The sequence below is a fragment of the Myxocyprinus asiaticus genome, chromosome 47 (genome assembly GCF_019703515.2).
Source record: "Myxocyprinus asiaticus isolate MX2 ecotype Aquarium Trade chromosome 47, UBuf_Myxa_2, whole genome shotgun sequence".
Classification (NCBI taxonomy): domain Eukaryota; kingdom Metazoa; phylum Chordata; class Actinopteri; order Cypriniformes; family Catostomidae; genus Myxocyprinus; species Myxocyprinus asiaticus.
In genome coordinates, this window is record NC_059390.1 from 25260246 (window position 1) to 25276950 (window position 16705).

The window sequence follows — 16705 nt, forward strand, 5'->3', positions numbered from 1 at the left end:
CCTTCCCCAGATCTGTGCCTCGATACAATCCTGTCTCGGAGGTCTACAGACAATTCCTTGGACTTCATGGCTTGGTTTGTGCTCTGACATGCACTGTTAACTGTGGGACCTTATTTAGACAGGTGTGTGCCTTTCCAAATCATGTCCAATCAACTGAATTTACCACAGGTGGACTCCAATCAAGTTGTAGAAACATCTCAAGGATGATCAGTGGAAACAGGATGCACCTGAGCTCAATTTTGAGTGTCATGGCAAAGGCTGTGAATACTTATGTACATGTGATTTTTTCTATTTTTAATAAATTTGCAAAGATTTCAAACAAACTTCTTTCATGTTGTCATTATGGGGTATTGTTTGTAGAATTTTGAGGAAAATAATTAATTTAATCCGTTTTGGAATAAGGCTGTAACATAACAAAATGTGGAAAAAGTGAAGCGCTGTGAATACTTTCCGGATGCACTGTATGCAATGAAGAATGTTTTAATAGATGTAGTACACATGTTAGGCATACGGTTGCTATATATGCATGCATTCTCAAATCCATGCACTTAGTGTTGAGAAATGGGCTTGTGACACTTTACAGTCAGCAGTTGGTTTATTTGCATTCAGAACAAGATGAATCATATTTTACTGACATGACATGATTTTTATTGCTAAGCAGTTGGAAATGTTGTAATGACAAAGCATGATCATGAGCCAGAAGATCTGAGTTTAAAATTCAGGGACTGAAAGAAAGTGTGTGGGAGAAACAGAAAGCAAGAGAGAGAATAACCTTTTTCCAGTGGCTCAGCTCTCTTCTCTTTAGACATTTCCTGCTCTAGCCACTGAAAATAACCCACAGGAAAACAGCCCAACCTGGACTCCAAGAGTGAACTGTAACCTTCCCTGATTCAGCAATCACATTCACACACACTTACATGACCACACAGACCAAATTACGCTAAACATAAAAAAATATTTGTTGCTCAGCAGGATTTAAATCTTGACGTTTTATCCCACACACAGCTGCCAATTTGGTTATTGACACTTCACTTGCTAAAAGCTGTAAACCAATTTGGTAGCAAATTAGACCAGCTGATAATGATAAACAGACACAAAACTAGCAGAGCCCCAGTGCAGAATGTTATGTGCAGACAAATCACACAATGAAAGTTCTGCTGCTGAAATCGGTCTGTGCTTACCAAAATTCTAATCACTGCCCCCAGTGGCTGAAGCTGGAAGTGTTGTTAAATGTATGAGCACGTGAGCTTCAGTTTCCGGGTGATATGTCCACAGAGTGGCGCCAAAAGCGAGTTGAACTTTTGAAAGCAACCTGTCGATTTCCTGTGAGATCATGTTGGTTATGTGATCAAGAGTCTTTCATTTTTAGGTTACATGATGCATTTATGAACACGTATCATGTATTTAGTATGGGTCTTAATGTTTTTAATGTATTTGCGGTGGAAAGTTCACAGGGTATAAACTGTAATTTACAAACACTGCCTTACTGAAAGTACCCGTCAAACCCTCATTGACCCTTGAATTTATTCCATTGGCTGAAACTTTTTATTATTTTTTATGACTACTCGCCTGATTAGAAATCCAGAAATTTTGCTTGTTGATCTACTTAGTCTTAACCATTTACATTTATGCACTTGGCAGATGCTTTTATCTAGTGACATTCTAGGACTGGTAGCATCACCGTGACAATCGTCCCACCGCGGTGTTGGATAACGTAAACACATCAACTTACATAAAAGACCTTACGAAAATAAATACCTAAAATAATGTCATTTAATGAGTATAATAAAGTATTACATCTTTAGTAACCGTGTTGTGGATTATTTATTATGGGGACATGTTGATCTGGTAACGGCATGTTTTCAAGATACGGATATAGCATGAAACTCAAGCCAAACACTCAACACGATTAGGTGTATCAACTATTTGTCCCAGACTGAAGTTACAAACTCACACACAGGAAAGTTTATTCGTGATAACATGTCAACAAACAATATGAAAGAAAGGGCTCGTGCTTGTTTATGTGCTCCATCTACAACTCAAGCTTCGTTGTGCATTTGTTGCCTTCACAGATTAAAGTAATAATATTATTGTTCTCGATATAGCTAATTAAGCTCATATATAGGCTATATAAGACACGTTTGAAAATAGGTTTTTAAAAAGCTCTTCAATTTACCGGGGCAACAATACTCTCTCTACAAGTTTATTTACCTGTTCAAGCTCTGTTGTGTGCTCGCTTCATTGCAGATGTAAGTTATTATTGGAAATATATTTATTGTTGATGGCTTGTATATCTGTAAATGCATTAATCATGATTAAGAAAAATGAACGCGTTAAGCGCTTTTAATAATCACATGCACTTATGCGTTAATTTCGACAGTTCAGGTTATTTTTTAAATCACACAAAAATTACATTCCCTAGTTTTAAATTAACTAACACACCAGGGCTAGACATTGACAGTAACGCGTTAGTATGTGCACGTGGTCAAAGAGTATACTTTGTAAAGTTAAGAGTGCTCGACCGTGCGCGAGATGTATTGGTGCGTGAAAAAAGGAATACCCTGTATACCCTGGCCTTCATTAACCACTTTGGCATGTGATGTTTTGGTAGCATATTCTTAATAAATAAATAAATAAATAAATAAATAAACATGAAATAATCAAATCACGTCAATGTGATACCACACGATATGATCCAGACAATAAAAAATATGTATTGCAATAATTGTCAGACTTAGCCTATGGCTTCATTCTGCTAATCAATCACTTTGCCTGCTAAGTTACCATACCCTGATTATAAAGTAAATTGAAATCAACCTATTATTAACAGGACAGTTCAGATCCATGATGATGATTAACTATGACTGATGACGCTCATGTATACACATGCAAGCACAAACTCACCTGTTCACCTCGCATGGTTCCTGCTCTTCATATACTCCTGTAACCGAGTCCTGGTTGGCGTAAACCCATGGCAGGTTCATGTACTCTGGAATCCTCTCATATACATTCTCATATTCGAACCCCCAGTCCACCTCGCTATCACCCTGAGCTACTTCACCATCGCTAGGTGCGACCTGGTTAGTGGGTGTGTCTTTATGGTCCTCGTACTCTGCATCAGCCCGAGTGCAATCCAGGGACTGTCCACTGCGAAGCAACTTCGGAAGTAAGCGTGCACACACGCGCAGTTCTAAAAGTTTTCGCAAACTACGACGTCCTTGTTCGGATCGCACCAATGGCTCAGTAGATCCAGAACCATTGTCCACTCGCTGAAGATCTGCCGAGGAAAATGACTTTGCCCTCTGTTTGACAAATACAGGTCCCACGCCTCCAGCTTGTGGTTGGCTGTTACTGCGAGTTGGTTGGTTTCTGCTAAAGAGAGGAATGCTAGGCAGGGCCACCCGCCACGACGGTTTCTCCTGAGGAGGTGCAGGGAGTTCTCTGAATACAGGAGGGCTGGACTGGGGGAGTGGTGGAGGCATATGCATTTGCGGAGGCGTTTTTTGGTTCCGCAACACAGCGGATGCGGGAAGGCTATTCCGTTGGGGCTTCTTGGGCATGACCTTCGGAGACCTCTCCTCCCCGTCCGAAGGTGTCTTGGTTATTGCCGCAACTTGTGTTCCACAGCTGAGCTTAATCTGTTTTGGAAGACTCCGTGTTATTGGGTATCGAGCGAAATCTCCATATATTCCATCATCTTCATCATCGTCTTCTTCATCCTCACAGGTCTTAATCTCAGAACTGTGAGGCTCCAAGTGACAATGCAAAGGTAGACTATCCACTGATGATGAGGCCATTTGTGGGAGGGACTTATGTCGAGGGGGCGGAGCTGGAGGTTGTGACTCCTCCTCCTCAGCTGTGTCCATGTAAGCTAGAGTTACACCATTTGTCGGAGTGGAATAATGGATGGAGTCTAGGTGAGAAGGTGTGTCTTCAGTATGTGCACTGAGAGAAGAGTCTATCGTGTGCAAAGGATCCGTGTTACATGAAGAGTCAGTGTCCGTGTTTTCCATGTCCTCTTTAGGGGAACATGTATTTAGGGGTGTGTCCGTGTGGGTGTAACATGTTTTTGAAGTGTTGGCAGGATTTTCCAGTGGTGTGCCTATTTGAAGTCGTTCAGAAGTTTCTGCAAGTGTATCTGCTTGAGTATCCTCCAAGGGTGCAATTTCCACAACTTTCTGCCTAAGAAGTGCCCTCCGAGGGCATCGTGGTTGAGGTACGGGGAGTGGCTTGCTAGGTGGTGTGGGGACACAAATGCCAACAATTCCACTGAAGCAGGAGCTAGCAACAGAATTCCCGGTCTTGTTCTGCTCCACAAACTGGTCTTGCTTTTGAAGGGGTTCAACAAGGCTTTGTTGTTTATGCTTTATGCCCTCTAAAGTTTGTATTTCTGTACCCGCTTGGTCCTTTTCTGGTGTAGGAGTGTGTGTTTCTTCCGCTTTACCTGTGGAAGTGTGAAATGAGTCTGTGGGAGCATGTATTTGTTCCCATTCGGGATGGGCAGCATGTTCCCCCGTGTCATTGTAGAACAGCTGTTCTTTTGGGCTGTCGCCCTCTTTGACAACACCTACCTCTGCTGTTCCACTTATTTCCTTCGAACCCTCTGAGTTGCTGTTGCCAAGGTGATAACCTTGAGGGCAGGGAGGTATAATGTAATGTGATATGGGTAAGGGGAGTACAGCGGGACCCCCGTTTTTGGAGACAGGAGGATGCTGGGTCTTGCAGGGATCTTGCCTTGTCTGGAGAGGCTTCTGAGGAATCAGAGGGTTGACTTTGGGGAGGCATGGTTTGGGGGCAACAGCAGGTTTTCCTCTCTTTATCGCAGAAGGTGAGGGTGAAGGCAGCAAAATTTCAGGTTTTGGGGCGATAGGGGGAGGAGACGTTTTCTGCGGTTGAACCAGCTTGGGTTTGGGGGCGACCGGCGGTTTCTTCATTCCTACATAAACTCACAGAGAGAAAGAGCAACATGAATTCCATGAATAGACATACATTCCAAATGCAAACAGCAGAGCACTCCTCGATTATAGGTCAAGACTGAAATATAGCATATAAACAAACCATACGCAGGCCTCTTTCTGAACCCAGAAAATATTTGAACATCAAAACTAGTTGTTATTTAGAGGATTCTTTGATTTTAGGATTGTGTGACATCCTGTAAATGAGTCATTATGATGTCAAGATCTTGTCATCTATCAGAAAATTGCTGAATAAAATATAGCACAACTCTTGGTACCACCAGTGGCTTCAAAATGCTTCTTAAAAATCTGATTTCATAAGCATTTTAATTCCACCACAATACCATAGATACTATGGTTATTCTTACAAGAAAACTGTGGTAACTTGCTATTAACCACTACTGTCATCAAGAAAGACATTTTCATTCCAAAAATTACCTAAAGTTACCATATTTCAACCAAAATACAACAATTATGACAATAATTGTTACTACAGTAAACTGTTGTAACTTATTGTGGTATTAGCCAGCACAGCCAAAAAAATTAATGGCATTTACCATTACATGTACTGTTTGGGGTCCAAGGGATGCCAAGACCCTTTAATCTCCAAAAACACATAACATATAAATCTGAGGATGAGAGGTCTTTTTCAGAATAAATTAACAGAACCTAATCTGAAAATGATTTGCATGTAAACATGGTTACTGATAGATAATGTAACAATTGTCACAGGAGACCGATAGAGAAATCTGATATATAGTCATTTATATAAACATACAATTATAGTTCATTATTAGGGCTTATAATGTACATATTTTAAATTCCACTATTCTATAGAAGAATCAAGGATCGGTGAACATACAATCTATGCATGCATACATGTAATAATATGTAGGAATTTACAGAAATATATGCAAAATATGTGTGCGTGTGGGAATACGCTGTATATACACTGATCAGCCACAACATTAAAAGCACCTGCGTAATATTGTGTAGGTTCCCATCGTGCTGCCAAAACAACGCCAACACGCATCTCAGAATAGCATTCTGAGATTATATTCTTCTCACCACAATTGTACAGAGTGGATATCTGAGTTACCGTAGACTTTGTCAGTTCAAACCAGTCTGGCCATTCTCTGTTGACCTCTCTCATCAACAAGGCATTTCCTTCCACAGAACTGATGCTCACTGGATGTTTTTTGTTTTTGGCACCATTCAGAGTAAATTCTAGAGACTGTCGTGGGTGAAAATCCCAGGAGATCAGCAGTTACAGAAATACTCAAACCAGCCCGTCTAGCACCAACAATCATGCCACACTATAAATCACTGAGATCACACTTTTCCCCATTCTGATGGTTGATGTGAACATTAACTGAATCTCCTGACCCGTATCTGCATGATTTTATGCACTGCATTGCTGCTACACGATTGGCTGATTAGATAATCTCATGGATGTTTGTTGGTGCCAGATGGGCTGGTTTGAGTATTTCTGTAACTGTGAGAAAACGGTCATTTTCGTAGCATTTTTAAATATATGTTGCATTTATGTACACGTATGTGCTACTTTTATCCGTAAAAACCCTAAATGAAAATGTACCTATATGTTTTACATGTTTTGCCATATTTCATCATTCTGTATGGGAGATATTACGGTTACAAGAGGATGTGGATTTATCAAAGGTGAATAATCATTATTCATGAAATTAACATGAGACATACGCTTTCGGGTAAATAAATAAATAAAATAAAGAAACTTTGTCGGTGCACTCTTGAGGAAATGCGGTCTTCCATTCTGTGGGAAGCAATTCAACAAAAATCCCGGAGGCGCCCTCCTCCTCAACCGGACCGAGCGGTTACTCAAATGCGCGAGAGGGTTCACGAGTTACAGAGCTCGTGCAATGGTTCGAGACGTTTCGCGGACCCGTGCACGAGCTCTGGATCAAATAAAGGAGCTCGCGAACTCTTGAGCGGCACGCGAGACGCAGTCATCAGGCGGATGTGCAGTTATACAGTTCCTTACAGAGATGGAAAGAAAATCACGGGACTTTTTTCTTCATTCCCTCAGCAACCTTCCTTAACAATGTCCATATTGACCATAAAGTACAAAAGAAAAGGTATCCTCATCCTAAAATGGTTATTGGCGCGCGAGCAGCGAAAGAATAAGGAAAGTATATAAAGAAATGTTTAAACAAAAGGCTGATATCAAACCAAAGTATGCCGTGCGATCTCCATATAATCCAGGGGTAAAACCTGGATGAGCTGAAAACAGAATATCCATCCAGATCTGCGTTTTTGAAAACGTGCCATGAAACAACACATGCAAAAATAGACACAAAATATATTTTATTACCTGCTTCATCCAGGCATTTCTTGTTGTGCTTGTTTTGGGGAATTCGTCCCGTTAGCACAGATTAGCCTCAAACAGAGAATAGAAACATGAGGCTGCTACTTCACAAAAGTTTCAGGGGTTGCAACACTAGGAATAACTCACGAAACAGATTGACATTGCAAAATTTTTACCATAATTGCTCTTAATATCCCACGCCCCTGCATGGTCAACAGAAGTGGCTGATGTTTATTCATCCAGGAAACTAACCTGTACTCATGATCCCCAAACGACTCCCTTTACTCCATGAATGAGCTACTTTCAGCACAGTTCCTTTAGACACGGGTCTTCTCTTCTAGCAGTAGCCATCGCAAATTCCCCCAAAAGAAGGGCAACTTTCTAACTTAAAAAGATCGTCCAAAGTCTTTGTATTCCGAATGAGATCCATGCTTCCCATAGTTTTGCCACGGCTTTTGTAAAACTGGAACGGCGAAGTCCAGTGCGTTCAATAAAACTTCCCCGATCCGCCGCTAGAGGACTGTCACGCTCCGAGTCATTTTAGAGAGTCGGTTCTTTCGAATTGTTTGTTTCAATGAATAATTTCGATTCAGCGATTCGCTGCACCCAGCACTAAAAAGTGTTTTTGTGTTTATGCCACATAAGTAACGCATTGTTTCTGATTTCTTGTTGTTAACTGTTCATGATACCCATTGAAAGTTATGATACCCTTTGTTTTGCTTTCCCTTTGGCGAAGAAAAAATGCCTTTCACAACCACAACAAATATTTCTGCTTGCTAAATGTACATGATACACGTTGATACACATCATAACTTTTGATTTGCTCTTATGTTACCCATATTGCAATTTGCACAACTTTGTACAAGAGAATATGCCTCTCACAAACACAACAACCAAATATGAAATTTGTGGTTTTACACCTTTTAGCCCATTTTTATTTAAAGGTGCACTCATTAATTTTTCGAAGTATGGCTTACACTGACACCTAGTGGCCTGGATGCTGAATCATTCAAACACAGTAGATTTCAGTTACCAGTGCCATTGTAGAAATTCACTATGCACAGTAAACCAGGATTAATTAAATCCATGAATGAAATGTGTCCAATAACAGGGCGATTACTGATAATAAGCATGAAGTATTCAGCTGGTCATGTGATCCAAACATGGCTGCCCCCATGAGGCACCCCTGCTCCATGTAGAATAAAATAGCTTTTAAAAGGTTACTGATATTACTGAACTCTTCATCTCACATTAGTGGTCATGATTTTATACATATGTTTCAAAATTACTATACATTTCTTTAGAAGTAAAACTTTTTAAATGAGGAAAAAATAAATACTGAGTGCACCTTTAAAGCAAAACGCATATGGGTCCATTGATAACCTACCGACAGTTCGGTTCAGCCAGATTCAGATATGCGATTCACTTCGATCAATGCGTTCAAAGGAACCGATTCCAAAGAAGGATTCGTCACTACATCGAGCACCGTTTGTGAGCAAAAACATTTGTAGATGTTAATAATTATATTTATGGTAGAAATAAAAAAGAAGGAGGTTATGATGACCATGTTAAGGACACACTGGGTTGAATTAATCACTATTCCTAATTGGGGCAGATGAAAATGTGTCTGTGTGAGTTCTGAGGGGTGGCAGAAAATGTCATATATGATTGTGGAGGCAAGGGCGTAGATTTGGTTTGAAAGTTGGTAGGGACATATTGCAGGGATAACATTCAAAATGTTGGTAAAAATGCTGTAAAAATATATTAATTTCAAGGACTGGATGAATGATACCAATAGAAATGTGCCCCTGTAATCTCCAGAAATGGATTTTTTATTTTATTTTTTAATTATCTTACAAACGACTGTGATTGGTGCATCCTGCACAGCGCTAAGAAAAGTAACAGGTGCCACATGACAACACCAATTATGAGCTGTTTCAGAATAGGTAGGACAATAATTTACACATTAATAATTATACTAAGGACCTTTAACAGTTGTTAAAATGAAAATAAAAAATATAGTACAAAGTTAAAGCATTTTATGTGTGGTAAAATTGCCCGAATGGTGGTTTGGACATTTCAGATTTTTTGAAAGTTGGTAGGAACATGTCCCTATCATCCCTACCTAAATCTACACCTATGTGTGGAGGATATGTTGCAGAGAGGGAAGAATTAATTTCTAATTTTACAAACAAAGTCGAATGATTAGTGATTTTTGGGATAAATTGGGACTGGAATTTTTGGGGGACAGTTGGATAATAAAAGAAGAATATTGGCCTAGTAAATTAATCTTAGGGTGTTTAATTATTATTAAGTTTTACAAGCCTAGGCAATAACTCCTAATAACACAATTATGTACTGTTTGTTTTTATAGAAAATTAATAGCAATAAAACCATAAACATTTTCAACCAAACACACATTACTAGTTTAAATACAACATAGAAATATTATAAACGACAAATCAACTGGCATCAGATAGTATGTCAAAATCAATAAAGACACTCTTCCTGGGTTTCGTGTTCTGAGAAAATGCTATAGACTCAAACTAGGTGAGTTTGGGTTTTAAACCACTCCATTTTGTCTAATAAATTTGATATTTTAGTAACAGTGAAATTAACAGCGCACAATGTTCATTCAGAGACTCATTTTCAGATAGCCCAGTGGGTGGCGGTATGCTGCCCACTGTAATGTAAAAGAAGAAGAATGCTCATGACTCATGGGAATTGTAGTTCAAGACAAGGCGTGTTTCTGCGAATTCAGCCGGAGATGTACAGATCCCTCCTTTCATTCATATCGACTACAATCCCAGCATGCGCAACTGTTGGACACATATGGCGGAGAGCTATGACTGAGGATTTCGATGAAGAAGTTGTGTTCGAGGTGAGTTTACCTCCAGACACATGCATGCATGCAGACAGACAGACAGCAGCTGTTCTCGTATGTTTCATAGAAGTGCTGTTAGCTGCCTGCGCTTATCCACTCACAACACTCCCGGTATATCTGTACTAGACTTTAGAGCTGCTTACAAATCACCCTGTTTTCAAAAAAATATTAAATTAAAATAAATTATATATATATATATATATATATGGGGTTGCATTCTTTTGCCTGTGTTCCAATATGTTTACAGAAGACACGTATCTGAAATGAGGCTGTGTTTGACAATCTAGTGAGCTGCCCTACCTAGGGTGCGTCTCAAACAGCTCCCTAGTTCAGTAGTCAGGGCACTGATCAGGGAGTCAGCCATTTATAGGGCTGCCTCATTCGCAAAATCCTTCCAGTGCACTGAAACGTTCGCTCCCTAAAAAATCCCACAATGCAACATAAAAACCAGGGAGCACCGTTGCTTACTACATTCCTTTACCAGAAACGTCATCATGTCTTCTGAAGTATCTCAAGTCGAAAGATGACAAGCACAAGTACAAAAATATGTAGTCAAAAAGCCTTATTTTCTCTTTAAAAGAGATGTTGTTTGTAATGTCTTTCATTCATAATTGCCATGACAGTGAAACAATCTTTTAAATATTTAAGTTGTTAAAATAAGGTTTAAAATACACGCCTATATAGGTATTGAGGTTTTAATACCTAGTAAGCTGCCTATCTAGACAACGTTTTTGACCATCATAGACTTTGTCTCAACCTAGTGGGCTGCCTACACCGACAGCATTTTTGGGTATCAAACTGTAGTCTGTGTCTCTTTTAGGCATCATGGGCTGCACTCAAAAACTAGTGAGCTGCCTACATAATAAGCTACCTACCTTGGCAACGTTTTGTACATCAGTGTGTTCAAAATCTGCTGAGCTGCCTATCTATACAGTAATTTGGGGCATTTTTGTAAACTTTGGATTGGCTGTGTATCAAAATTTAGTGAGCTGCCTACCTTGACAACATTTTTGTGCATCATCGAATTTGTCTCAAAACCTAGCGAGCTGCCACCCTTGACAACATTTTTGGACAATGTTGGTCCACATTTAAAACCCAGTAAGCTGCCTATCTGTTCAGCATTTTTGGCCATCATAAACTGTGTCTCAAACCCTAGTGAGCTGCCTACCTTGATGGCATCGTAGGCTGGATCTGAAACCCTAGTGAGCTGCCTACATTGACAGCATTTTTGTGCATTAAACTGTTGTCTGTGTCTATTTTGGGGATCATGGGCTGCACTCAAAAACTAGTGAGCTGCCTACATAATAAGCTACCTACTTAGGCAACGTTTTGGGTATCCGTGTGTTTAAGATATGCCTATCTATATAGTAATTTGGGGCATGTTTGTCTCTTTTGGATTGGCTGTGTATCAAAACTTAGTGAGTTGCCTACCTGACAACATTTTTGAGCATCATTGGATGTGTCACAAATCCTAGTGAGTTGACTACCTAGAAAGCATTTTGGGCATCCTAGGATGTGTCTCAACCTAGTTGCCTACCAAGACGTCTTTTCGGCATCATTGTATGTGTCTCAAAAACTAGTGAGCTGCTACCCTTGTTAACATTTCCTTTTTAGACTGCGTCTCAAAATCTAGTCAGCTGCCTACCTAGACATAATTTTTGGTCATTGTAGACTGTATCTCAAAATCTAGTGAGCTGGTTATCTAGACAACATTTTTTGGTATCTTGGGATCTGTCTCAAAACATAAAGAGACTTACACTATATTGCCAAAAGTATTCGCTCACCCATCCAAATAATTGAATTCAGGTGTTCCAATCACTTCCATGGCCACAGGTGTATAAAATGAAGCACCTAGGCATGCAGACTGCTTCTACAAACATTTGTGAAAGAATGGGCCGCTCTCAGGAGCTCAGTGAATTCCAGCATGGTACTGTGATAGGATGCCACCTGTGCAACAAGTCCAGTCGTGAAATTTCCTCGCTACTAAATATTCCACAGTCAACTGTCAGTGGTATTATAACAAAGTGGAAGCGATTGGGAATGACAGCAACTCAGCCACGAAGTGGTAGGCCACGTAAAATGACAGAGCGGGGTCAGCGGATGCTGAGGCGCATAGTGCGCAGAGGTCGCCAACTTTCTGCAGAGTCAATCGCTACAGACCTCCAAAGTTCATGTGGCCTTCAGATTAGCTCAAGAACAGTGCGTAGAGAGCTTCATGGAATGGGTTTCCATGGCCGAGCAGCTGCATCCAAGCCATACATCACCAAGTGCAATGCAAAGCGTCGGATGCAGTGGTGTAAAGCACGCTGCCACTGGACTCTAGAGCAGTGGAGACGCGTTCTCTGGAGTGACGAACCACTCTTCTCCATCTGGCAATCTGATGGATGAGTCTGGGTTTGGCGGTTGCCAGGAGAACGGTACTTGTCTGACTGCATTGTGCCAACTGTGAAGTTTGGTGGAGGGGGGATTATGGTGTGGGGTTGTTTTTCAGGAGCTGGGCTTGGCCCCTTAGTTCCAGTGAAAGGAACTCTGAATGCTTCAGCATACCAAGAGATTTTGGACAATTCCATGCTCCCAACTTTGTGGGAACAGTTTGGGGATGGCCCCTTCCTGTTCCAACATGACTGCACACCAGTGCACAAAGCAAGGTCCATAAAGACATGGATGAGCGAGTTTGGTGTGGAAGAACTTGACTGGCCTGCACAGAGTCCTGACCTCAACCCGATAGAGCACCTTTGGGATGAATTAGAGCGAAGACTGTGAGCCAGGCCTTCTCGTCCAACATCAGTGTCTGACATCACAAATGCGCTTCTGGAAGAATGGTCAAAAATTCCCATAAACACACTCCTAAACCTTGTGGAAAGCCTTCCCAGAATAGTTGAAGCTGTTATAACTGCAAAGGGTGGGCCGACGTCATATTAAACCCTATGGATTAAGAATGGGATATCACTTAAGTTCATATGCGTCTAAAGGCAGGTGAGCGAATACTTTTGGCAATATAGTGTATCTTGAAAACATTTTTGGGCATGATACATAGGGTGTGTTTCAAAACCTAGTGAGCTGCTTATCTAGACAGCATTTTTGGGCATCAAGACCTCAAGGTAGACAGCTGTTGGGCCTCATGTATTCAGATAGAAGACAAAGGCAGGCCTAACACAGTCGTAAAAACCTAAAAAAAAATTAAACAAAGGGAGTCCAAAACAGACTGCAAATTCCATGAAGCCTTGCTCACTAAAGGATCGAACTCTCAACTCCTATTGGATGAGGCACACAACAGAACGTCCCTCAAACATGACATCATCAGGAGTTGAAATACCTCTGAAATGCTTCCGGGATTGGCTTCCAGCGACTTTGTTTGCAGCGTGTGGACGCAGCTCTTCGCTGCTCTCCGGTGCAACCTCGTGGCACAAGGAAGTAACGTCCGACTTGAAACTGTATCCATACAATCTCCATCTCGCTGGACGAGTTGAGATTACTCTGTGTTCAACCGAACACTCTAACGGATCCGAAGGAGACCGCCAAGCAATCCGCATCTTCATCCATTTGCCTGCAGAAGTGAAGAGAGAAAAGATTTCTCTTCCATCTTCAATCAAGTCGACATTTCTGAAGTTCTTCCCAGTTAGGAGATGAATTGTAATGAATTTAATGATTCCAGTTTTGTTTCCGATTCCTCTTAGTGATTCCCATTCCATGAATGATTCTTTTAATACTATTGAGGAAGAAATATTTGGAAATAATAAATGCAATTAATAATTTTCTGCCCTTATCAAGATTTTAACACCCTGTTACAAAATAATGAGATAATTTCATATTTTAACAGAATTCATTCTTGCAAAAGGTACAGGTACACAGACAAATTACAATATTTATGATATAATATCTTTAATAACAACACATTGTCATTGCCATTCTGTAATTAATCTGATTTTATGGTGTGTTCCCATCATGTCGGAATTAGGCTACCATACTTATGAGATTCTGACTTGTAAAAGCGCTTGCGTCTTCAAGTTGTAAACTAGAGGGGCCTGGGTAGCTCAGCAAGTAAAGACACTGACCACCACACCTGGAGTCGCAAGTTCGAATCCAGGGCGTGCTGAGTGACTCTAGTCAGGTCTCCTAAGCAACCAATTGTCCCGGTTGCTAGGGTGGGTAGAGTCACGTTGGGTTAACCTCCTCGTGGTCGCTATAATGTGGTTGTCACTCTCGGTGGGGCGTGTGGTGAGTTGTGCGTGGATACCGCAGAGAATAGCGTGAGTCTCCACACACGCTAGGTCTCCGCGGTAACGCGCACAACAAGCCACATGATAAGATGCGTGGATTGATGGTCTCAGACGCGGAGGCAACTGAGATTCGTCCTCTGCCACCCAGATTGAAGCGAGTCACTACGCCACCAGGATTTAGAGCGCATTGGGAATTGGGCATTCCAGATTGGGGAAAAAAAAAAAAAAACAATTGTAAACTAGAGATTCTATGAAAGCTCTGACTTGATGGTCGTCACATCATGTAAAAATTATCGATTTAGGAATCGGACTACACTGGTCGAGTTGTATGCTTTGCAGTGTAGATTCAAAAGGACGGCGCATAAGAGTCAAGATTTGTCCAGGAATCAGGCAACACTTGACACGCTCTATGCTTTGCAGTATAGATTCAAATGAACCAGAGTCATTTGTTTGGTCATTTGTTCATAAGAGTCATTTGTATGAGAATTGGACACTGGTTTCACTGGATGTTTCGTGCTGCTAATTTCAAGAAACATTAATGGAACCAAAGGTCATTAAACATAATTTGAGTCCTGTATTTTTATTATTTTTTTTTTAATCTTGGTTCCCGACTCTGTTCCCAGTTGACTGAATATTTAGAGCATCTCTTAATGAACTGAATTGAACTGGGCTGTGATTCCAGAACCCATGTTTGGTACCCTCGGGTTCATCTGTTTTTATATTGGGTGGCAAGGTTCTCACATTTCGGAAATATCCGGATATATGCTATATGGAAGTATATCAATGACAAGAGATATTTCACTATACTTTAAAATTCTGATTTAAAGGCCAGGAAAAGTCATGGATATTACTGGAATATTAAAAAGTCATGGAAATACCTATAGTGAATAGAACTTTTTTTATAGTTATGTTTAGCTCTAGCCTAATTTATTTCACTGGAAAGAAATTGCTCTCTGTGAATGCAATCTCTATAAAATTATTTACAAAAAATCCTTGTTGACTAATCATTAATGACTGGAACAGTCATGGAATTTCATTGGTAAAATGTTTTGAAACTCCTTTTATGTTTCATGTTTATTTAGGCAGTTGGTCACACATTTTTACCCAGATGTCCGTGTACTGGACGCGAGGACTACTGTTTGTGTTTTTTTTCTCTCTCATAAGTTTTGTGGGGTCAGATATAAATAGTTGTGTTGAATTCAGTCTTCCAAAAAAAAAACTATGCTCTCATTTGGACATGCGTGTTCTGAAATGAGGTCTTTTGCCTCAGGCAAAAAATGCTTTCTCACATCAATACACGCTCTCGCTGGAAATGAGCTTTACTGCACAAGATCCAAAGTACATAACGGGAGGCAGGTTACCTCAGCTCAGGATTTAGCTGAAACAGGAGTAAAGAGTTATAAAGCCCTTTAGTAACTCAAATCCAGTGGAAATGGTAATCTGGGCGTCTGACAGATGGAAATGAGTCTGTGATTCTGAATCTCTGTTGGGAATTGGGACTTGTGAGAGTGTTGGGTCTACATCCTCCATTGAGCGATGAAGCGTTTGAGAAGATGTGAGATCAGAGAGGTAAGGGAGGATGCAGACAACCGGAAATTATGATAGAGCACAGCCTTTAACTTCCTGTGAGGAATATCTGAATCATCACCTCTCTGTCTTTCTCCTCCCTTTCTCTGTTACGTACATTTATTCATCACATGATGTTTTTTCATGAAAGAATGGCAAAGAAAGCTAATGGGTCAATGATATGGTGCCTTTTGTTTTTTTTGTTTTTGTTTTTTTGGTCTGGGCTTCAAAAAGTAATAGGTTAAAATGGATTCCATATAGAAGATTACACTTCTGTGATGCATGACATTTCTGAATTTATATACTTTTTTATTTGGTAATAAAAAATAAAAACTTGTTTCAGGCTTTATTGGATGTAATTTTGATGCCTGTATATTGTATGGTTCATTACCATTTATATTATTAAATGATATAAACTTGATACAGTAACATTCTGGAACTACAAAAGTCTGCTTTTCACTTTATAATGTATTGTTAATCACTATAGAAATTGCAGAAAGCTACATGATGACAAAGTTCATGACCAATAAACATGTAGAGACAGTGCTCAGTGTCACTCACACAAACATTAAACACCATCAGGGTAACACATGTGAAATTAAAGTAATGTAATATACATTAACTTAACTACATTAAATATAACACAGAACACCCCAAAGTACATAACTGATATTAAAAATAAGAAGAAACATAACTATTCCCATAAAATATAATGAAATGTGATGGGCCACGCAGG

At 40.2% G+C, this 16705-nt stretch overlaps 2 protein-coding genes across 3 annotated transcripts in view; one reads left to right on the top strand and one right to left on the bottom strand.

The window, feature by feature from the left end:
- The window catches only part of LOC127436832 (FYVE, RhoGEF and PH domain-containing protein 6-like), a 52322-nt gene extending 44565 nt beyond the window's left edge, over positions 1-7757 (bottom strand). Inside the window, exons 1-2 of one of the 2 annotated variants that reach the window (XM_051691267.1) lie at positions 7552-7757; positions 2905-4936 (exon numbers count right to left, since the gene is read on the bottom strand). In XM_051691267.1, coding sequence (XP_051547227.1) covers positions 2905-4936; positions 7552-7561 — 2042 coding nt within the window. In that variant the 5' untranslated portion in view covers positions 7562-7757. Of the gene's footprint in view, positions 1-2904; positions 4937-7305; positions 7456-7551 lie in introns of those variants that run through there. The other variant, XM_051691268.1, reaches the window with a different exon arrangement.
- Positions 7758-10056: 2299 nt separating this feature from the next.
- LOC127436834 (vezatin-like) overlaps positions 10057-16705 on the top strand; it is a 39760-nt gene continuing 33111 nt past the window's right edge. The window contains exon 1 of the mRNA XM_051691270.1: positions 10057-10180. Within this exon, the coding sequence (XP_051547230.1) occupies positions 10067-10180 (114 nt within the window). The 5' untranslated portion in view covers positions 10057-10066. The remainder of the gene's footprint in view (positions 10181-16705) is intronic.